Source organism: Monodon monoceros, unplaced genomic scaffold (assembly GCF_005190385.1).
Source record: "Monodon monoceros isolate NGI ecotype Baffin Bay Population unplaced genomic scaffold, NGI_Narwhal_1 Super_Scaffold_10, whole genome shotgun sequence".
Lineage (NCBI taxonomy): Eukaryota > Metazoa > Chordata > Mammalia > Artiodactyla > Monodontidae > Monodon > Monodon monoceros.
Window position 1 is genome coordinate 43,861,401 of NW_021703766.1, and position 23,663 is coordinate 43,885,063.

Genomic DNA, 23,663 nt, shown 5'->3' on the forward strand with positions numbered 1-23,663 from the left:
AGATATATGATTTGAAAATATTTTCTGTGGGTTGTCTTTTCACTTTCTTACTGGTGTCCTTTGAAGTACAATATTGTTTGAGTTTGATGAAATCAATTTATCTGTTTTTGTTTGTCATGTGTGCTTTTGGTTGCATATAAAAGAAGCCATGTACAACCCAAAGGTTACAAAGATTTAGTCCTATGTTTTCTTCTGAGAGTTTTATAGATTTAGCTCTGACATTTCGATCTATGATCCATGATCCGTTTGAGTCCATTTTTATACATGGTGTGAGGTAAAAGTCTTCATTCTTTTGTGTGTGCTTATCCAGTTGTCCCAGCATCATTTGTTGAAAAGACTATTCTTTCCCCCATGAAATTGTTTTGGCACTCTTGTTGAAAAATCAGTTGACTGTAAATATAAGGGCTTGTTTCTGCATTCTCAATGCTAGATGTCTATATTTTGTGCCAAGAATATGCTGTCTTGATTACTGTAGCTTTGCAGTAAGTTTTGAAATCAGAAAATGTGAGTCCTTCAACTTTGTTTTGCTTTTCTGGGTCCCTTTCAATCCATATGAACGTTAGGGTCAGCTTATCAATTCTTACCAAAATCAGGCTGGGATTTTGATAATGTGCTGAATTTGTATGTCAGTTTGGGGAGTATTGCTTTCTTAACAATATTCAATCTTCCAATATATGAATATGGGAAAGCTTTCTCATTTTAAGGTCTTCTTTAATTTCCTTCAACTAAGTTTTACAGTTTCTAGTAAACACCATCTTGCACTTCTTCTACTAAGTTTATCCCTAACTAGTTTTTGAATAAAATGAAATTGTATTCTTAATTTCATTTTTGGATTGTTCATTGTTTGCATATAGAAACACAATTGATTTTTGAATATTGATCGTGTAACCTGAAACCTTGGTGCATTCACTTGTGTGGATCCCTTAAGATTCTCTATGAATAAGACCATGGCATCTGTGAACAGAGTTTTACTTCTTCCTTCCCAATCTGGATTCGTTTTATTTCTTTTTCTTGCCTAATTGCCCTGTCTAAAATCTCCAGTACAACGTTGAGTAGAAATGGGGAGAATGGGGGCTTCCCTGGTGGAGCAGTGGTTGAGAGTCCGCCTGCCGATGCAGGTGACACGGGTTCGTGCCCCTGTCCGGGAAGATCCCACATGCCGCAGAGTGGCTGGGCCTGTGAGCCATGGCCGCTGAACCTGCGCGTCCGGGGCCTGTGCTCTGCAACAGGAGAGGCCACATCAGTGAGAGGCTGCATACTGCAAAAAAAAAAAAAAGAAAGAAAGAAATGGGGAGAATGGACATTCTTGAACAGGCTTGTTCCTGATTGTCTTAGTCCTTTTGGACTGCTATAACAAAAATACCATAGGCTGGGTGACCCAAACAGCAAACATTTATTTCTCACAGTTCTGGAAGCTGGGAAGTCCAAGATTAAGGTGCTGTCAAATTCCACATCTGGTGAGAGCCCACTTCCTGGTTCACAGACAGCTATCTTCTTGCTGTGTCCTCACATGGTAGGGGGGCAAGGGAGATCCCTGAAGTCTCTTTCTTAAGGGCACCAATCCCATTCATGATGGTTCTATTCTCATAATCTAATTAACCCTAAAGGACCCACCTCCACATACCACCACATGAGGATTAGGTTTCAACATATGAATTCTGGGGGGACACATTCAATGTATCGCACTTAGCACAAGAGAAAAATTTCTGCCCTTTACCATCAACTATGATGTTAGCTCTGCATTTTTCACAGGTGTCATTATTAGTTTGAAGAAGTTCTCTTCTTTTCCCAGTTTGTTGAGTTGTTTTGTTTTTTATCATGAAATGTTATTGGGTTTATCAAATGCTTTTCTGGATCTACTGAGATGATCATATGACTTTTGTTTTTATTCTGTTAATATGATGTATTATTTTGATTGGCCTTCATATATTGGACCATCGTTGTATTCCTGGAACAAATCCTAGTTGGTTATTTATGGCATATAATCTTTTAAAAATTAATTTATTTTATTTTTAAAATTTTATTTTTGGCTGTGTTGGGTCTTTGTTGCTGCACGCAGGCTTTTCTCTAGTTGCAGCGAGTGGGGACTACTCTTCGTTGTGGTGCGCAGGCTTCTCATTGCGTTGGCTTCTCTTGTTGTAGAGCACAGGCTCTAGGTGAGTGGGCTTCAGTAGTTGTGGCATGAGGGCTCTAGAGCACAGGCTCTGTAGTTGTGGCACACGGGCTTAGTTGCTCCGTGGCATGTGGGATCTTCCCAGACCAGGGCTCGAACCTGTGTCCCCTGCATTGGCAGGCAGATTCTTAGCCACTGTGCAACTAGGGAAGCCCTATGGCATATAATCTTTCTTATATGTTGCTAGATTCCATTTACTAGTAATTTTAGAGAATTTTTGTGTCTGTCTTCATAAAGTATATTTGCCTCTAGTTTTCTTTTCTCCTAATTTCTTTGTCTGATTTTGGCATCAGGGTGATACTGGCTTCAAAGAATGAGTTGAGAAGTGTTCAATAGCTTTTGAGCATTTATTTTGTATAAACTAATCCACACGTTTTCCCTGATCCATATGGTGTTCATGAGAAAAAGATACTTTTATCAAGATTTTTGATGATGTTGTGCATAGAGCACAAGACATTTGCTCAAGGTCACAAATAGTTAATTTTCAGAAATCGGATTTGAATCTCAGGCCTGTCATAATCTGAAGCATACAATCTTCCTAACAAGCCATTTTATTTCACATTTTACTCTGTTCCCCACAGTTCTTTTCTTCCCTCACCTCTGTAATTGCTGCATCCATACTCTTCTTTCTTGTCTAAGAATTTCTCCTGCAAACTTCGCTCCATCAGGTCCTACTCATTCTATCTACTTCCTCCATCTTCTTCCACTCATAACATTTTAGTGCCTTTTTTATTCATTTGTTTTGTTTTTAGCTATTTTTACATGTTAATCATCATCCTGTTTATTCTACTAAAATAAACCACCCTATCCTTTATATTACTGTCCCTGGCTCTCAAGTCACCCTAATTCACATCCTCATTTTAGGGTGACCCTAAATAAATTATATCTATACCTGAATTGCAGCTTGATTGTGAACAAAAATAATTGACATTCACTCTCTTGATTATCCTTTTGGCTTTGTTCCACTGATTTCTGGTGCTAAATTTTATTGAGTAGAAACTTGACACTAATCTAAGTTTCTCTCCTTTAAGCAACTGTAGGTTTTCTCTGATACTGGAGTCTTCTTCTAGCTTACAGACCAATAACTTCAGTCAAAACTGAGACATATTTTAGTTTTCTGGATCAATTTCCCTTAAACTTGACTCCTGATCTTGGCACGTGGCTTCCATCTGTTACTCTGTTTGCCCTCTACTCTCTTCATGGCAGTTCCCTCTCCAAAGTTTATCTTTCAAGATAAGCACCTAGTATTCCTGAAATGATTTTCCCCCCTATGTCTGGAGTCTTCTCTAATAGGATTTACTAGCTCCTAAGCATCACTCTCACTTCTGTTCACCAGTCCTCATTCTATAGCGTGCTTTTACCTAATATCAACTGTATTGGGAAGTGCTCATGCGTATTTTGGAGTTCATGGGCTTTTCCTTTCTCCGAACTTCACAGAAACTGGGGTTTTCTGTTTTGGTCCCTTTTTGTGACTTTTAATTGTTTCCAAGAGGTGAAAGGGATAACATTCATATCTAAGGGTTTCCTTGGTGGCGCAGTGGTTGAGAGTCTGCCTGCCGATGCAGGGGACGCGGGTTCATGCCCCGGTCCGGGAAGATCCCACATGCCGCGGAGTGGCTGGGCCCGTGAGCCATGGCCACTGAGCCTGCGCGTCCGGAGCCTGTGCTCCGCAACGGAAGAGGCCACAACAGTGAGAGGCCCGCATACCGCAAAAAAAAAAAAAAAAAAAGATTCATATCTAAGCTGTTGTACTACTGTAGTGAACCTTTCCTCCTCCTCCCTCCCCGCCCCCCCGAGTTTGGGGGGTCAGGGATCAAACCATGGAAGACTGGAGAGGAATAAAATATAACTGTAAACTCTGCAAAGGGAGTAGAAATTTGTGAAAGGAAAATCAAAATGGAGTCGGTATTATGAAGAAAGCTCTCTAAAATGTAGCTGGGAGGCCATGGAGGAAGGATGACATGCATGCCTCAGCCTAGATGGAATCTCAACTTCCAGAAACTCAAGATGCTTGGAAGACACTTCCCCTAAAATAACTCAGTGACAGCCTATCCCTTAAGGACAAATATTTCCTTTCCTGCGGTTAGAGTTAATCATAATTCCTTCCAGAGAACTTTAATAACTTTGTAGGGTTTGCCTTCATAAGCCCCTGACTCTCTTCTGGAACACTCTTTCGGTTTTACCCAAATCTGTCTCCAGAAGTGCAATTCCTAACACCCCACCAAATAAACTTTTTTCTTATTTGCAGCCTTCTGCGTTTTCTTGGAAGACAAACTGTACCCATGAAAACAAGATCCCTAAGGCATGGAAGGGTGTGGGATCCACAGCCATACAAGGAACAGAGATATGATTTATAAAACACAAGTTTGAAACTGTGTCAGACGAATTGGTTTGCTTCTCCAAAAGGCAAATAAAACTTATGGTACCATAACATGCACCCTGAAGTACCACTGTTTTCCAGATGAAGAAAATGAGGTAACTCATCCAATTTCAGCTATGGACTTAACACAGTGGGGCCATCACCAGAGTCAAGACTACCATCCCCAGCAAACACACTGCTGGACGCTCCTGATAACCCGTCCCCATCAGCCCCATTCCAGGCTGTCTGATTACTCTCCTTCAGTTTCCCTGGTGCGGTTCGGGTCTGAGACCCCTAGGTTACCGCTGCCCGATCAGCATAGGTCCCACACCACGGTAATCCACGGAGGAAGGCAAAAATGACGCCTTCCTCAGTCCGGAATATTCTCAGAGTGAGCTACAACTCTTAGAATAGTCCTGGCCGCCACTCTGTCCTTCACTGCGGCAAGCTCTGTGCAAGCAGCCAACCAAGACAACCTTCTACGTGGGCGGGCGCCTCACCATTCCAGCTCTAGACTACATTTCCCAGAAGCTCTTGCGGCTCCAAATCAACTTCCGGCGCGAATCCAGCGACATTATTCTATTTCTCAGGGAATTTATGGCTCCCTGAGATTGGCCGGGCCCTAGGAGGAAGCTTGTCTCTGGGGTGTGGGGACTGTATCTGGATCTCCAGCCTCCTGGCAGCAATTCCGAGAGGCGAGAAGAAGTGTGGCTCGGCCCAGGCTGTGCAGAAAATCCGAGGGTCGACTGACATCTTGTTCGAGCGGATCTGGCTCCGGACTACATTTCCCAGACACCCTGGCGGGTATAGGGCTGACCCTTCACTCGCCTGCGGGACCCTAGGCCTCCGGGGAAGGGGAAGTGCAAGGTGAGCAGCCTAGGTCCCGGGGGCTCGTCTAGGTTCCGGAGGTGCACCCCTGGTAGTCTGAAGGGACGGTCCAGGCGGGTCCGGAGCCTCGGGCCTGTATGATTTGATAAGACTGGGGGAGGGTGAAGTGTGGGATTCCATGTGTGCGATTGTGACCTTATGTGACTGTGCGCGCTGTGTGCGCGTGTGATTGTATATCCCTGTGGTGGGTGTGTCACTGTGACTGACCATGCGCGCAGAGCTCTGTGTGCAGGTGTGACTGTGGATATCCTCGTTGTGGTGTGTGACTGTGAAAGTGTGCGGCTCTGTGTGTGTAGGTGTGACTGTGCCTCCGTAGTGGGACTGAGATTGTGTGTGTCCATACAACTTTGTATCATTGTGTGTGTTGGGGCGGTGGGGAGTGCTGAGAATCTGTGATTATGTTGCTATGGCGGTGTTATCAGAGGGCTGCGTGTGATTGTGGTTTTATGACTGTTAGCAGTACTGAGTGTTCTGATGTCTGACTGTGTGAGGATGTGTGAGTGTGATTATGTAACTTTTTGTGGCACTGAGTGTGCGGTTGGAGGGTGCCTGTAATTGTGCCAGGCTAACAGTGTGTATGTCCCAGTGGTTGATGTGTTAGGTCAGGACAGATTTTGGTCGTGGGCCGCAGACTTTTCCCCTTCTGAAACCAGGAATGCTCAGGACAGCCTAGACTCCTCTGACCTTTCTCCATCCTTCCTCTCCATGGGTGGCAGGTGTGGGTCCAGGGTAACCTCTGATCTGATCAGTCTGAGCCATGAGAAGGGCCTGGCATTTCATGATTCCTTTCTCCTTCCTCAGCTCTGCTTTTCTCAGAGAGGTCCCCAGAGGAGAAGGAGGAATGGCTGTTGACCAAGCCAAATACAAGGTGTGCTGGGGTTTCCTTGTTGCTTTATAAGTACCCTGGTGCACCTATGCATGCTTTCCTAGGGTATAAACATACCAATGGAATTGCTGGGCCATAAGATACGTGTGTATTTTCAAATTTCCTAGATAATGCCGGACTGATTTTCAATATGGTTGTACCAGTTAAATTCTTACCAGCAGATTATAAGCATAGTCATCCTGTATTCTAATACTTGGTCACTTGGTATTTTAATTTTTGATGACTCTTCTCATATATCACATGGTTTTAAAAGTATAACATACTTTCCAAAAAGTACAGAAATGAAAGTATGTGACTTGATGAATTTTAGAAAATGAGCATATTTGCTTAATCAGAGCTCAAATCAGATCAGGAAGTAGAACATTACCAGCATTCTAGAAGCCCTATTCTTGTTCCATCCACTCACTATCCACCTCTCCCGAAGATAACAATTATTCTGTTTTCTATAGCCATAGATTAATTTTACCTGTTCTTGAATGTTACATAAGTAGAATCACACAATATCCACTCTTCTGTGCTTGACTTCTTTTTATTCATCATTACATTTTACATGTAATATGAATGTACTACTTAATAATATTATGTAGTATGAATATGTGAGACTCATCCATGTTGCTTCATGTAGTATAGGTCAGTTATTATTGTTGTTGCTTAAAATTCCATTGTATGAACATACCACAATTTATTTATCCTTTCCATTATCTATTGGTATTTAAGCTGTTTTCAGATCGGACCTATTATGAGCAAGGCTGCTATGAACATTCTTGCACATGTCTTTTGGTGCACATATGAATGCATTTCTGTTGGGTATATCCCTAGGAGTGAAATTTCTGTGGCATAGGTTATGCAAATATTCAACTTTAATATATACTGACAGTTTTTCTAAATAGTATCAATTTACACTCCTGACTCACTCTCATTGTATGGGAATTAGACTGTGGGACAAGAAGCTTTACTAGAGATAAAGAACAATAGTTCATAATAAAAAGGTTAGACTACTAGTAAGATATTACAGTTCTAAATACATAGACCTTCATAAAATGACTTCAAGTATATTTGACGGAAGTAAAAGAAGTAGTAGACAAATCACAATCATAGTGGGGGATTTTTAGCACTTGTTTCAATAGCTGATAGAACAATCAATAGAAACTGAGTAAAGCTATATAATATTTGGGCAGTGTGATTGACAAACTTGACTGAAATGATATATGTAGAACAGTGTACCTTACAACTACAGTATATATCCTTTTCAGATGCATATGAGACATTTATCCAAATTGATCATGTGCTGGACCATAAAAGAAATCTCAGTAACTTTCAAAGGATTGAAATAATACTGTATGTTTTCTGTCCACAGTGGAATTCAGCAGAAGTCAATAACAGAATGATATTTAGAAATATCCCAATGTTTAGGATTTAAGCAATTGTATTTATAAATAACTGGTGAATCAAAGAAGAAATTGCAATGGAAATTAAAAATATTTTGAACTGAAAGATAATGAAAATATAACATCAAAATGTGGGGTGTTGCTAAAGCTAAACCTAAAGAAAATATATAGCTGTAAATGCATACTCTAGTAAAGAAGAATGTTGAAAAATTAATGATCTATGTTTTCATCTCAAGAAGTTAAGGAAATAAAACTGAATACTAAATTAAACCCAAAGAAAACAAAAAATAGGAAATAATAAGAATAAGAGCTCAATATAAATTTATGTATATTGAAATATAAAGTAAATATATAATTGAGAAAATTAATAACTCCAAAAGTTAATTTTGGGGAATAAATAAAAATTGATAAACCTCTATAAAAACTTAAAGAAAAAAGGGGAGATAAGACACAAATTACCAAATTAGATATGAGGAAAGAAAAAACACTACAGGATAGATTTAAAGCTGAGCTCCCAGTTTTTGGTCAGTACCTGGGACTAGGTTGTACAGTATAAGAGCATTAGAACCCGAGCTGGTGATCATTAAGCTGAGTACCTTTTCAACTTCATCAGACATGTTGATTTCTGTTTTTAGTATAGATTTTTAATTTTGTAACTCAGTTTCTTTTTTTAAAATTATTTATTTATTTATTTATTTTTGGCTGCATTGGCTCTTCATTGCTGCACACAGGCTTTTCTCTAGTTGTGGCAAGCGGGGCTACTCTGTTGTGGTGTGCGGGCTTCTCATTGCAGTGGCTTCTCTTGTTGTAGATCATGGGCTCTAGGTGCACGGGCTTCAGTAATTGTGACACGTGGGCTCAGTAGTTGTGGCTTGCGGGCTCAGTTGCTCCGTGGCATGTGGGATCTTCCTGGACCAGGGATCGAACCCATGTCCTCTGCATTGGCAGGTGAATGCTTAACTACTGTGCCACTAGGGAAGTCCTGGGATTGACTCTTAATGGGGTTTCCTTTAGGGGAGATGAAAATGTTCTAAAATTGGATTGTGATGATATACTAAAAAACATTGAATTATATACTTTAAGTGAGTAACTTACATGGTGTGCGAGGTATATCTCAATAAAAATTAGTGGATTAGAATCTAGATAAAACAATATTGTCTGTGACTTTATAATTGTTGAAGCCAGTTAGTGGGTACATGGAAGGTTTTTTATACTATTTAAATTCTACTTTTATGTATGTTTGGAAATTTCTGTATTAAAAAGTTAAAAAAAACTAACCTAATGCCTAATAGTGAAATACTAGAAGCCTTCATAGTAAAATCAGGGAGAAGGCACTATCAACAGTATTATTTAACATTTTTTTCCCCTAAATCTATTAGAAAAGCAGTACTCCATAGGAAACAACTAGAAAACAATTGCTTTGTTCTTTCCCATAACTTCTACTATCAAGCTTCTCTGTGGGCCATTTGATTTCTTGCCCATGGATAAGCTTTTCAGTCAGTGTTAGATAATAAACAGTGTCCATTTCACTGAACTAATCAATACCATAAACTTTAAAGAAAAAGTTTAACCTTCTGACTCCTTGAGCTAGGAGTTTGCAGTGAGATAGCTTTGATGATTGCTTCTCTTTCCTTTTCCTGAACTTTTTCTCCATCCCACTAGGTATTCTCAACTCCATATGGTAAGAGTATGTTTGATTTTGTACGAAGCTGCCAAGCTGTCTTCCAAAGTGGCTGTACCATTTTGCATTCTCACCAGCAATGAATGAGAGTTCCTGTTGCTCCACATCCTGGCCAGCATTTGGTGTTATCAGTGTTCTGGATTTTGGCCATTCTAATTGGTATGTAGTGGAGGGGGCTTTTATTAAGACATTAAAACATATTTTTAAATTATATAGAGAATGTGGTACTGGCAAAATAATAAAGAGATCACTGAATCAAAATAGAATCACAAATAAATCCAAACATGTATCATCTATGATAAGGGTAGCATTTAAATCAGTAGACAAAATACATTCCATAGTCATCTATTCTAAGGCTCACTTTTTTTCCTCATTTCAACATACCTGAAATCAGGTTATATCTTAAATAGTTTCTTTCTTTCTTAGTGGCATATAAAATAATGGTGCATTTTATGTCTTATGAAATATTATTCGCATGTGTTTTAAGTACACCAGGGTAGCCCTCTCTGGGGGGAAGTAAAGTAGGATTCTTAACTCATTTCTTATACTAAAATAAAATAATAATTGCTAATCTTATTCCATTGTCTTTTACCAAATAATTATACCAAAATAAAATAATAATTGATTAAAGATTTAAATGTAACAAATGAAAGCATTAAAATTAAAAAAGAGAAATTTATATAAATATGTATAGGTAAGAAAGATCTTACCCCAGAGCTAGAAAAGTTGACATTTTGACAGTTTTGTGTGGGTAAAACACATAAGCAGAGTTTTTTGTTTGTTTGTTTTGTTTTTTAACAAATGAGAGCTAGAACATAAGGATGAGGAGTGCCTCAGTGTGGGTATGGGTGCAGGGGTGTGGTAGGGGGAATTTGACTTTCTCAGGCTTGGGAAATGAGACTTGATTAGGGAAGTCTTTAGTCCTTCTAATTAGATTGAACTGTGTTCCTGGCCAAAAGCGCCATTTAGATGAGTCTGGCTTGGGGACCTGAGGGCTGCAGAGGAGGGATCTGCTCAGGGCAAGTCATAGCAGCGCTGTCTTGGGTTCAGAGCAACAACAGCACTGAGATGGGGCAAGGTCTTGCTTGAATCACTGGCTGAGACAGGAACCTGGGTTGTTTGGGTGAAGGAGAGGCAATAGGAGTCTGTGTTTCTTTGGATCGACTAGCCAGGATCCATCTTACTGCAGCTAAAGCCTGGGGTTTCTGGAGCTGAGATAGGAGGGGGATTTATTCCATATTCCCACTCACTAGAGTTATATCCTAAGACCAAGGGAAGTAGAGGTAGTTTTTCCTGGAGAGTCTGAAAGCTGTAAAGCCAGTGTTGTTTCTAGAGCATTTCTTTGCTTCCCCAGGCCTGCCTTCTCAGAACACTATCCTTTTCCAGGAGAACAGCCCCAAGGAGGAGTGATCATCTCCTGTAATACTGAAAGCCATGGCCCAGGTGAGTTTGTTGATGCTCTTTCTTACCTTCCTGACATTCAGTTCTTTCTAAGAAAAAAAAAAAATTTTTTTAAAGGGCATGTGAGCATTTGCTTTCTTTCTCCTGACATTTCTGGCTATGAGGGTTCCTTCAGGCCCTGGTCCCTATTTCCTCTCATTCTAGTCAGATAATCCTATTATCATTCCTAAGTGCTCCTCTTCTTTTGACTCAGTTTTAATATTTTCATTCAGTAAATAATTGAGCATCTCTTTTCTCAGCCCTTTCCCAGGGACTATGATGGAGAAGAAATGCATTTTCTTAAAGGAAACAAGAGTAGATTTGTAGAATAAACTTGTCCTGTCTGGGCAGTGATTTGACAAGGTGGAGGTATGAGTTGCTTAGCTGAGACAAACATGGAAAAGCCAAGATTATCTCTACAGATCAGTATTCTCCAGTAAAATAGGGCAGGAGGTGGTATTGGTAGCTCCAAATATTAGAGTGTTGCAAGGTCTCCTGGTTTATGGGGCTTGGAGGATTGTTGGGTTGGTAGCTGATACAGGCAGATCTCTATGACTCTTTTAGGGTATCCATGAAGAAGTCCAATTTAAGTTTGAACAGGAAGTGTGAGTCATGAGGAATTTCCAAATGAATCACCAATTTTCTTTATCTCAGAAATAAGGATAAGGATGATGGATGATTATAGTGAGTTCAGCCACTTCATAACTTGTTGAGATCAGAGGTCTCAGAAGAACCTTCTTTAGAAAGCTTTGTTATAATAAATTCCAGACACAGAAAAGTAGTCTTGTGAACTACCATAAGCTCACCATTAAGTTTCAATTATTATCAACTCACAGTCAATCTTGTTTCATCCATACCTCTACTTGTTTCTTCCATGCACACTCCCTTAACCTCACTCCCACACACAGGATTTTTTTGAAGCAAATTCAAATTGGTATGTATCTCTCAAGGATAAGGTTTATTTTTAAAAAAAAAACAATCATTATGCCATTATTGCATCTGAAAAAGTTAAAAATCATTTGTTAATATCAATATCCAGTCAGTGTTCAAATTTTCATAACTGTCTACTTTTTTAATCATTTATTTGAATTAGAATCCAGAGAAGGACTGTGCACTGCAATTGGTTAATATGTCTCTCCAGTCTCTTACTTTGTAGGTACCCCTTGCATCTCTTTTCTTTCTGTGCAGTTTTTGTTGGGAAAGAAAAACAGATTCATTTGTCCACTGTTTGGATTTTGCTGATTTCTTCTCTCTGGTATCATTTAAGTGTTTCCTGAGAGTCAGTAGTTAGGTCTAGAAACGTGGTCAGGTTCAGTTGGGATTTTTTTGTCAGGAATATTTCCTAGGTGGTGATGTGTGGTTCCATTAGGGGGCGTATTATTTCTGGTTCTCTTTCCTTTTGTAATGTTAGCCACCAGTGATTATTATCGTTTAGATTTATTAATTCATTAGAGGTTGCAAAATGATATCTAAATTCTGTCATTCCTTCTTCATAGATTAGGTAGAGTACTATCTGTAAAGTAAAATGTCTCATCAACTGTTTGGTTACCCTAAAGGACAGTTTGTATGGAAAAGAATGTTTGATTCTTACCCCTTATTTACCAGTTTTTAAAATAATGAGTTGGTTTCTTAGAATCCTACAAAGATGGCTAGTAATTTTTTGTTCAATATTGTTATGAGCTCATGGATTTAAACATTTTTGATCTCATCAGTCCATTACATTTGATCCTCAAATTATGCTGTCTTTGGCCAATGGGAGGCTTTTCAAGTAGGATCCTGCATCCTTTTAACATGATTCTAGTAGTTTTTGATAGCTCTCTTGTTTTCTGATACAACAGAATGTTCAGACTCATCCTGTGTATTTGACTCAATTCTGAAATTGTTTCCTTCCCAACTTTGGTTACTTTTATTTGAATACGATACTTAGAGACCACAGTCTAGACACTAGGGATGCTCATCACTACTGGGTTAATTATTGTTTCTAGGCCTTTTCTATGGACTGAGTGAGGAATTTTTTTTTTTAATACAAAATAAACTGACAACTCTTGCACCTGTTTCTAGGATCTAAAGATTCTGGTTCTTAGTGACACCAATATAATTGCTCTTTGCTTTACTCCCAAATATAAACACAGTAGTCTCTGAAATATTTCTTTTTGTTACACAAATAATACACATGTCTGTTGTTTCAGGGATCAGTGATGTTCAGTGATGTGTCTGTAGACTTCTCTCAAGAGGAGTGGGAATTCCTGGACCCTGCTCAGAGGGACTTGTACAGAGATGTGATGTTGGAGAACTATAGCAATCTGGTGTCAGTGGGTAAGGGCATCTATCCCAGTAATTTTGAGTTCTCTGGAATGTCTGTTTCTTCCACAGTGAATTTCTCAGCTGCTTTTCAAGCTACCAGCTGAATTTCTGCTCCCTGTTCCCAAGTAAATGGTTTGAACTGAAATGAAAAGGAAGAGTGGGAAATGGGCAGCTCCAATTGGCTGTGGCTGAGCTTCATCTTCTTTGTTTGACTGTTCCTGTAGTGGCATCTCTTCCTTGATCATCAAGGGACTGGATCTTACTTCTGGATCAGATTTACCCACAGCATAACCATGTTCCATATCTTTTCTTGTGAGCAGGACTTTACATTCCTAAGCCTCAAGTTATCTCCTTATTGGAACAGGGGAAAGAGCCCTGGATGATTGGCAGAGAGCTGACAAGAGGCCTATGTTCAGGTGAGTGAGAAATGATTGGACAGAAGCAGGGCACTACAGGCAATAACTCAGTTGATCAGTGAAGAAACAGCACCTTTGAGATGTTATCTTGGAAGCTCCCATCAAAACCATAGGCCTGTGGGAAAAACTAAGTCTTTTTAGCACGAGTTTACAAATGACCTGTTTCATTCCTTTCCTCACTTACTGCTTTCTACTACTCTTCTCCACTCCCCCTCTTAATTTCAAGTAGAAGGTGCCCTTCACATCCCCCACAAAGAAAACTCTTTTACCCATATTTTAGATTCAGTTCCTTGCTAGCTTTTCTTCCTCTTCGACTCATCTAAATGTTTTCTGTTACAACTCCCAAAATAGTATATGTGTGTGTGTGCATGTGGGCGCATGTCTGCATGTATCTGCACTGCCCCTCCCTTCCAAGTACTAGTCTTCCTTATAGCTGCTGACCAATGATTTGGGTTCCTTTGGATAGAATTGAGGGAGTTCATGAACTTGGTTGAAAAGAAAAAAATGCATCTTTATATTCAGTATCCTCTAATTGAAATTTAGCATTTCTTCCTGTTATGGTATATGCAACAAACCGTAGTAGTGTTAGTAGTTCCTGTGACTTTGACATGAATGGAAATCACAGATATTTTCATATCATTTTATTGTTGCTGTAGACATATTGAAATACCATTTATGCTCATCACTATTTCAGAATTACTATAGTATTAGGCTCACTGCTAGGTCTTACTCTTTAATGTGTTTATAAAGAAGAAAACTCCAGGGAGAGGGAAGAACCCCTGTGAAGGCCCTTCTAGGAGGGGAAAACTTGGTGTGTTTGAAGAACTGAAAGAAAGCTAGCGTTGTTGGGGCCCAAGAGCAAGCATGTGTGGAGTGTGAGTCGAGATTGGAGAGACAAGTAGGAACCACATTATTCAGCCTTTGCCAGTGGTTATGAGGAGTTTGGATTTTGAGCAGTGGAAGGCCAGGCCAAATGTCATTTTTGTGCCTGAAGAGATTAAAGACTGTGAAAACTTGGTGGGGATCTGGGTTAGGAGGCTACTTGAGTGGTCTGAGTAACAGCTGATTCTGGTTTGGAATAGGGTATAGTGGAGATAGAAAAGCTACTGAAGAGCTTAACTAGATGAAACTTGCTGAAAGATCCTATGGAGGTAGGAGGAAGAAGAATACGCTGAAATGAATTCCCCGTTTCTGGCTTGAGATGTTCTAATAGGCTCCATTTTGACATCTTCACACTGTTTAATTTGCCTAAAATCTCCATTTTGGGTAAGAAATTGCTTTATAATAATAGTTATCAAATACTGAACACTTTACTCAAAGACATTCACTTACACTTTTCCTCACACTCTTAGTAATCATGAATTAAGGATTATCTCCCTTTTACAGGTGAAATGGGGACTAGAAAGGTTCAATAATTGCCTAGGAACCTATAGTAAGTAACTCTCAGTGATGGGACTCAGCTTTCATCAATCTGCTTCTGACTCCTGTCATCTTTCCATGGTAGTATCTTGCACTGTGTCTTATTATTATTATTTTTTACAATCCTTGTATGAAACTCCTGAGAATTATTTTTCCCTTATATTGTTCTTTTTTTAAATTGAAGTATAGTTGATTTACAATATTGTGTTAGTTTCTGGTATACAGCAAAGTGATTCAGTTATACATATATATATATTTTTTCAGATTCTTTTTATTATAGTTTACTGTAAGATATTGAATATAGTTCCCTGTGCTATACAGTAGGACCTAGTTGTTTATTTTATGTATAGTAGTTTGTATCTGCTAATCCCAAACTTCTCATTTATTCCCTCCCCCCATATTTCCTCTTTGGTAACCATAAGTTTGTTTTCTAGGTCTGTGAGTCTGTTTCTGTTTTGTAAATAAGTTCATTTGTATCATTTTTTTAAATTCCACATATAAGTGATATCATACAGTATTTGTCTAACTTACTTCACTTAGTATGATCATCTCTAGGTCCATCCATGTTGCTGCAAATGGCATTGTTTCATTCTTTTTTGTGGCTGAGTAATATTCCATTGTGTGTATATATGTATGTATGTGTGTGTGTATATATATATACCACATCTTCTTTATCCATTCATCTGTCAGTGGACATTTAGCTTGCTTCTGTGTCTTGGCTATTATAAATAGTGCTGTTATGAACATTGGGGGGCACGTATCTTTTCAAATTATAGTTTTCATCTTTTCTGGATATATGCCTGGAGTGGGATTGCTGGATCATATGGTAACTCTATTTTTAGTTTTTTAAGGAACCACCATACTATTCTCCATAGTGGCTGCACCAATTTACATTTCCCACCAATAGTGTATAAGGGTTCCCTTTCTCCACACCCTCTCTAGTATTTATTATTTGTAGACTTTTGGATGATGGCCATTCTGACAGTTGTGAGGTAATATCTTATTGTGGTTTTGATTTGTATTTCCCTGATGATTAGCAATGTTGAGCATCTTTTCATGTGCCTGTTGGCCATCTGAATGTCTTCTTTGTTTTTTTTGGCTGTGTTGGGTCTTCATTGCTGTGTATGGGCTTTCTCTCTAGTTATGGCGAGTGGGGGCTACTCTTCATTGAGGTGCACAGGCTTCTCATTGCAGTGGCTTCTCTTGTTGCAGAGGAAGAGCTCTAGGTGCACGGCTTCAGTAGTTGTAGCATGCGGGCTCAGTTTGTTGCATCACATGGGCTCTGGGGCGTGTGGGCTTCAGTAGTCGCAGCTAATGGGCTCAGTAGTTGTGGCATGCGGACTCTAGGGTGTGCGGGCTTCAGTAGTTGTGGTGCACAGGCTTAGTAGTTGTGGCTTGCAAGCTCTAGAGCACAGGCTCAGTAGTTGTGGAGCACAGGCTTAGTTGCTCCACGGCATGTGGGATCTTCCTGGACCAGGAATCGAACCCGTGTCCCCTGCATTGGCAGGCGGATTCTTAACCACTGCGCCACCAGGGAAGTCCCCTGAATGTCTTCTTTGGAGAAATGTCTATTTAGATCTTCTGCCCATTTTTTGATTGGGTTGATTTTTTAAAACAATATTTATCTATTTATTTGGTTGCACAGGGTCTTAGTTGCAGCATGTGGGATCTTCATTGCTGCATGAGAACTCTTAGTTGCAGCATGTGGGATCTAGTTCCCTGACCAGGGATTGAACTCGGGCCCCCTGCATTGGGAGCACAGAGTCTTATCCACTGGACAACCAGGGAAGTCCCGATTGGGTTGATTTTTTGATATTGAGCTGTATGAGCTATTTGTATATTTTGGAAACTAAGCTCTTGTTGGTGGCATTGTTTGCAAATATTTTCACCCATTCCATAGGTTGTCTTTTCATTTTGTTTATTGTTTCCTTTGCTGTTGCACTGTGTCTTTTTTCTCTCTGTCTGCCTTAAACTTCAGGAGTCTCCCCTCTCAGTCACTGCAGTGGCACATGAGCAAGTCTCTCCCTTGTCCCAAGATCAGCATCACAGAATTCCAAGGCAAACAGTATTTTCACTGAATCCCCAGCACACAGCATGCTCTGAGTCTTCCCTATCTGCCACTCACATCAAAACAGTTCATTGACTTATCTTAGGCTGTTCCCCCATCTGGCTGACCCTCTGTAATCGCTTTTAAATTGCATCTAGTATGCCCTTTATTATGGACCCTATTCTGTTTTATCCCCAACTGGGTGTACTGCAGTTTAATTCTGACACTAACTACCCAGAGTTAGCTTAGACCCCACAGGTTAACAGCCAGTCTTACACAAGACTGCCCTCACTTCTGACACCAGCTGCAAGTCTCAGGGGTTCCTCAGACCACCCACACTTCTGACCAACTGGCTATAAATTTGGGATTTCCATGGCCCCTGCAGGCTTTGCTAGAATGACTCACAGAACTTAGGAAAGCTCTGTACTTACAATTGCAGTTTTACTGTAAAGGATACGTATCAGATGAGTTAGGGTAGGCTTCTGGAGGCAGAGGTTCCATAACCTCTCCCTGTGAAGTCAAAGTGTGTCACCCTCCTGGTGAAGCGCCTCAGTGTGTTCACCAACCAAAAATCTCCATTAAGCTTCGGTGTCCAGAGTTTTTATTAGGGCTTAATTACATTGGCATGATTGATTAAGGCATTGGCCACTCAATCTCTAGCCTCTCTCTCCACCCCAGAGGTCAAGCAGCTGAAAGTCCCAATCCTCTAATCATACGCTGGGTCTTTCTAGTGACCATTCCCCATCCTAAAACTATCTAGGGGTCCACCATGAGTCACCTCATTAGCATAATGAAAACACTGCTATCACTCAGGAAATTCAAAGGGTTTTTCAAGCTCTGTGTTAGGAACTGGGGACAAAGATCAAATTTATACTTTATTATACTACAGAGCCCAAGAATCTCCCCCTATATGCGTTTATTCCTCTCAGTAGACCTTTAATGGAGGTAACAAATTGTCCACTTTTTGTAATATACATAGTACGATGATGTACTCTGTTTCTTACATACACATACATACAAGCTTATAGAGATGTATATATAACTAGTCATCTTTTAATATGCCCAAGCATTGTATATTTATCAACTTTTCAGATGATTCTGATCCACATCAGTATTTGAGAATCATTGTGGTTTCCTATTTCCATAGTCTCCTCTTGCTGCTTCCTGCATTATATCTCCTTAATTTTGTGCATTTCTTGTCCATTTTTCAGATTAAACAGGTATACTTGAGAACTCTATGTCATTCACTACCAGATATTATTTTCACTTTAGTTTTTCCATTTCTATTATAAATGTTTAACTTTTCACAAATGAGGTGGGGGAAGAATATTTACCATTTTATTTTCTTTCAGATCTGGAATCAATGTGTGAAACCAAGTTGTTATCACTAAAGAAGGAAGTTTATGAAATAGAATCATGCCAGAGGGAGATGATGGGACTTACAAAGCATGGCCTTGAATACTCCAGTTTTAGAGATGTTTTGGAATATAGAAACCACTTTGAAAGACAAGTGGGATATCAAAATGGGCATTTCAGCCAAGAAATATTCACTCATGAATACATGCCCACATCTATTCAACAGACATTCTTTACTCTACATCAAATAATTAACAGTGAAGAGAAACCATATGAATGTAAGAAATGTGGAAAGATCTTTAGTCAGAATTCACAATTTCTTCAACATCAGAGAACTCATATTGGCGAAAAATCTTATGAATGTAAGGAGTGTGGGAAATTCTTTAGTTGTGGCTCACATGTTACTCGACATCTGAAAATTCATACCGGTGAAAAACCCTTTGAATGTAAAGAATGTGGAAAGGCCTTCAGCTGTAGCTCATACCTTTCTCAACATCAGAGAATTCATACCGGTAAGAAACCCTATGAATGTAAGGAATGTGGGAAGGCCTTTAGTTATTGCTCAAATCTTATCGACCATCAGAGAATTCACACTGGTGAAAAACCGTATGAATGTAAAGTATGTGGGAAAGCCTTTACTAAGAGCTCACAACTTTTTCAACATGTGAGAATTCATACAGGTGAGAAACCCTATGAATGTAAGGAATGTGGCAAAGCTTTTACTCAGAGCTCAAAGCTTGTACAGCATCAGAGAATTCATACAGGTGAGAAACCCTATGAGTGCAAAGAATGTGGCAAAGCCTTTAGTAGTGGCTCAGCACTTACTAATCATCAGAGAATTCACACTGGGGAGAAACCCTATGATTGTAAGGAATGTGGGAAGGCTTTTACTCAGAGCTCACAACTTCGTCAGCATCAGAGAATTCATGCTGGTGAGAAACCTTTTGAATGTCTTGAATGTGGGAAGGCCTTTACTCAGAACTCACAGCTTTTTCAACACCAGAGAATTCATACAGATGAAAAACCATATGAATGTAATGAATGTGGAAAGGCCTTTAATAAATGCTCAAACCTTACTCGACACCTCAGAATTCATACTGGTGAAAAGCCCTATAACTGTAAGGAATGTGGAAAGGCATTTAGTAGTGGCTCAGATCTCATACGTCATCAGGGAATTCATACTGATGAATAATAAAAACTAAAGCTCTTGTCACCTTCCTGATATTTTAAACAACAACAACAACAATTCATGTGTGATAGTTACCCTCTTTCACTATTTTTTGTTTTTTAATTTTATTTTATATTTCTTTTCAATCCAGATATATTTTACTCTAAGTTATGAATTTGGATTCTAAATTGACATTTGCCTGTCTCTCCCCCTTACTTCCCCAACCCCATCTTGTACTAATAGCAGTTCAACAATTTTTTCCTTTCCTATTATTTTGTTCTACCTTCTTGGAGATAGATTATATTCCTGTTTATATTTGCTTGAGTCTTAAGGCTATGCTTTCTTCTCTGATATATATATTTGTGCTTATACCAACATCACACTGTTTAAATTGTGTGACCTTGTATTTTGTAATTCCTTGTAGAATTAATTACAATATAACCTTTTTTTGAAGTCACTGTTAGTCTTTTTGTTTCATTTCACAAATTTATATTTTTTATTATAAAACAGAATATCAGAAAACTAGAAATTAAAAAAGCCAAGATTAATTGTAATTATATGAACTATAGATGATGACTCTCAAGTTGGTAGAGCAAATCCTACCAGACTTTGTTTTTAAAGAAAATGTAGTCATGGTACACATGTTGCATCTTCACCTGATACACATGTGTTGGCTTTTATAATGCTATAAAATATGATTGCCATTTCAGTAAATATAGATTTTTATCTTTATCGATGTACTTAATGACTTTTTTAAATGACCTTATTTATTATTCATATTATGGTTGCATCTAATTGTTTTCAGTTATAAAATCTTCCCTGACTAATATGACCCAAAATTTATCTTTGGATGCTTGTTTTTTTCCTTTTAAAACATCTATTTTAGTTGCTGAAATTATCCATATTTTCTCCTTTATAAACTGTTTTGTTCCTTTTCATCAACCCTAACCCTAAGCTCATACTAGAAAGCTAATTAACTACTGTTACCAGTATTATTTATGCTTCCAGGTTTTTAAAACTTTTTACTTATATATGTTAGTGACATTTTATTTTTTATGTATTAGTAAATATAATCACGTTCTATGTATTGGTTTGTTGTGAGGATTCAATGAGTTAATAAAGTGTTTAGAACTTTTCCTATCATGTAGTAAATGTTTAGTAAAAGTCCACTATTATCATTGATACACCCATTTTCATAATTATCGTCATTATTATTTGTGGAAAGGATTTTAACCATGTTGTTTACTTTTGTCTAAATCCAAGAATTAATAATGAAAAAAGAGAAATAAGTGTAATGAACATAGGAAAGCTTTCCCCATCACTTATTATTCTGCATGAAATTTCAAAAGGGGAAAAAAAAGTTTGCGTGGGTAATCTACATTCAGACTTTATTTTCTATGCTGCACAAAGACTAATACCCTGTGCATACAATCATGGGTAGTTGAAAGCACAGTCAAATAAGCAGGAAGAGATAAGAATATTTTTCCTAATAATTAGTTTCCAAAAAAGAAAATATACAGGGCACATTATTTGACCAGAATGGGGGAGACAGTAACAAAAGGATGGCCAGCAAATATCTGAATATTAATTTAGTGTCCCCTCTTGGTTAACATGGGTTAAGGAACTAAAACCTTAATATACACATTATTTAAACGTGAATGAATATGAGAACACAATTGAAAAACCTGTGGGACTTCCTTGGTGTCCAGTGGATAAGACTCCGTGCTCCCAACGCAGGGGCCCAGGGTTCAATTCCTGGTCAGGGAACTAGATCCCACATGCATGCTGCAACTAAGAGTCCACATGCCACAACTAAGAGTCTGTGTGCCGCAACTAAAGATCTCGCATGCCGCAATGAAGATCCTGTGTGCCACAGCTAAGACCTGGCCCAGCCAAAATAAATAAATATTAAAAAAAAAACAAACCTGTGAGTGGCAGCCAAAGTTGTATTGGAAGTTTTATAACCCAGTGTGCATGCATACATTAAAATACTAGACTTTTCCGGGAAGCGGCCTGAGATGACCTGACCTCTAAAAATGGTTCACTATTCACTTGGCCCAGAAAACGCCACAAAATCATGCAAGTCGAGAGGTTCAAATCTTGTGTTCACTTTAAGAACCCTCGTGAAACTGCCCAGGCCATTAAGGGTATGCATATCTGAAAAGCCACCAAGTATCTGAAGGATGTCACTTTAAAGAAGCAATGTGTGCTATTCCATCGTTACAAAGGTGGAGGTGGTAGGTGTGCCCAGGCCCAACACTGGGGCTGAATGCAGGGTCGGTGGCCCAAAAAGAGTGCTGAATTTTTACTGCACATGCTCAAAAATGCAGAGAGCAATGCTGAACTTAAGGGCTTAGATGTAGATTCCCTGGTCATTGAGCACATCCAGGTGAACAAAGCCCCCCAAGATGTGGTGCAGTACTTACAGAGCTCATGGTCAGATCAACCCATACATGAGCTCTCCCTGCCACATTGAGGTGATCCTTACTGAAAAAGAACAGATTGTTCCTAAACCAGAAGAGGAGGTTGCCCAGAAGAAAAAGATATGCCAGAAGAAACTGAAGAAACAAAAGCTTATGGCCTGAGAATAAATGCCGCAAAAAATAAATGCAAATAAAAGTTAAAAAGAATACTAGAAATCATTAATAAATAAAATCAATATAGAACCCAGGGAGATAAAACAAGCAAAAATATATCTAAATTGGATAGAGAAAGGCATTATTAATTATAAAATAAATGGCAGAAACAAGTAAACAATCTAAAACAGAAAAAAACAGAAAATTATTTGACAAAAAAAGTAGACAAACTAGTGATTCAGGTGGGGGAGTACAGATGACGAATGAACAGCACTGTGAATGAGACATTAAAATGACTACATATTTGAATTTAAAAGGACACTATCTTTCTGGGTGATTAAAATGTTCTGGGATTAGTGGTGTACAACTTTGTGAATATAATAAAAACCACTGAACAGTATACTTTAAAAGGGGGTGAATATTATGGTATATGAATTTTATCTCAAAAAACTTAAAAGTTAGTACTATAGACATTTTTATAATATATCTGAAAATCTGGACAAAGTGTCTGACTTTTATAAAGAAATTAGATTGACTTGATATCAGAATTGACTAGAGAAGAAGTGTAAAATCCTAATAGACTCCTTTCCAAAAGGAACATTTTAAAATTAAACCAAAAAAATAAATGTCATGGGAATTCCCTGGTGGTCCACTGGTTAGGACTCTGTGCTTCCACTGCTGGGGGCCAGGGTTCAATCCCTGGTTGGGGAACTAAGATCCCACAAGCCTCAAGGCGCAGCCAAAAATAAAAATAAAGTAAATTAAAAAAACAATGTCACACAGCTACACTAGAGACACCAAATTAGATATATTTATAGATGAAACTATGAAATGTTTTAGGAACTCTTCCAGGACATAGACTGAGGTAGCAAGTTACCTGTTTTTATGAATCTGTCGTAATCCTAAAGATAAAAGTTACTAGGAGAATACAAAAAGATAATATGCCCAAAATCAGTTATGAAAATATGCAATGTTAAAAATTAGCAAATCAAATCTAGTAATCTATTGAAAGGAGATAAATGTTTGTCACAATCTGAATTTTGGAAAAAACATTTCTAATAAATCCTTATTCAAACGTGCTACTCACTTTCTGAAACTTGGAAATCAAATTGATTTAGTTAGCATAGTATTCCTTAGTATTTTAACTCGGAAACCAAATAGATTTGGATTGCAAGGCATTCTTGAAATACAACACAAGATAATTCACATGGAATTTCTAGAGTTTAAATAACTAAAGCACTGTAAATGAAAATGTGTTATCAAGCCTCAATATATTCTAGCTGCACCCTTCTTTTCTTATCAGTATTTGACAGAACGGGATATATTTTACAAATAAACTTGAGTTATCCTACCTGCTGCAATATCATTCATTTATACCCTGCATTCATTCATTCATTTATTTATACCCTGTCTACTTGTCACTTGAAGAGTCTTTAAAACAGCTAATGAATCCAATCATTGCCATGCATTTAGTATGAGGATGTAGCGGGAGGTGGGAAGGAGGTTGTTAAAACAATCAAAGAATTTCAACTCTCATGGCAATTTGAATCTAGAATATGAAA

General features: G+C 38.5%; 1 protein-coding gene and 1 pseudogene across 2 annotated transcripts in view; both read left to right on the top strand.

Annotated features, from left to right (window-relative positions):
* The first annotated feature begins 9,501 nt into the window (after positions 1 to 9,501).
* The window catches only part of LOC114889413 (zinc finger protein 383), a 49,125-nt gene continuing 34,963 nt past the window's right edge, over positions 9,502 to 23,663 (top strand). The window contains exons 1-5 of one of the 2 annotated variants that reach the window (XM_029212692.1): positions 9,502 to 9,534; positions 10,730 to 10,818; positions 13,005 to 13,131; positions 13,440 to 13,535; positions 18,354 to 19,538. In XM_029212692.1, the coding sequence (XP_029068525.1) occupies positions 10,810 to 10,818; positions 13,005 to 13,131; positions 13,440 to 13,535; positions 18,354 to 19,538 (1,417 nt within the window). In that variant the 5' untranslated portion in view covers positions 9,502 to 9,534; positions 10,730 to 10,809. Of the gene's footprint in view, positions 9,535 to 10,729; positions 10,819 to 13,004; positions 13,132 to 13,439; positions 13,536 to 18,353; positions 19,896 to 23,663 lie in introns of those variants that run through there. The other variant, XM_029212685.1, reaches the window with a different exon arrangement.
* On the top strand, positions 21,562 to 22,116 carry LOC114889451 (annotated as a pseudogene).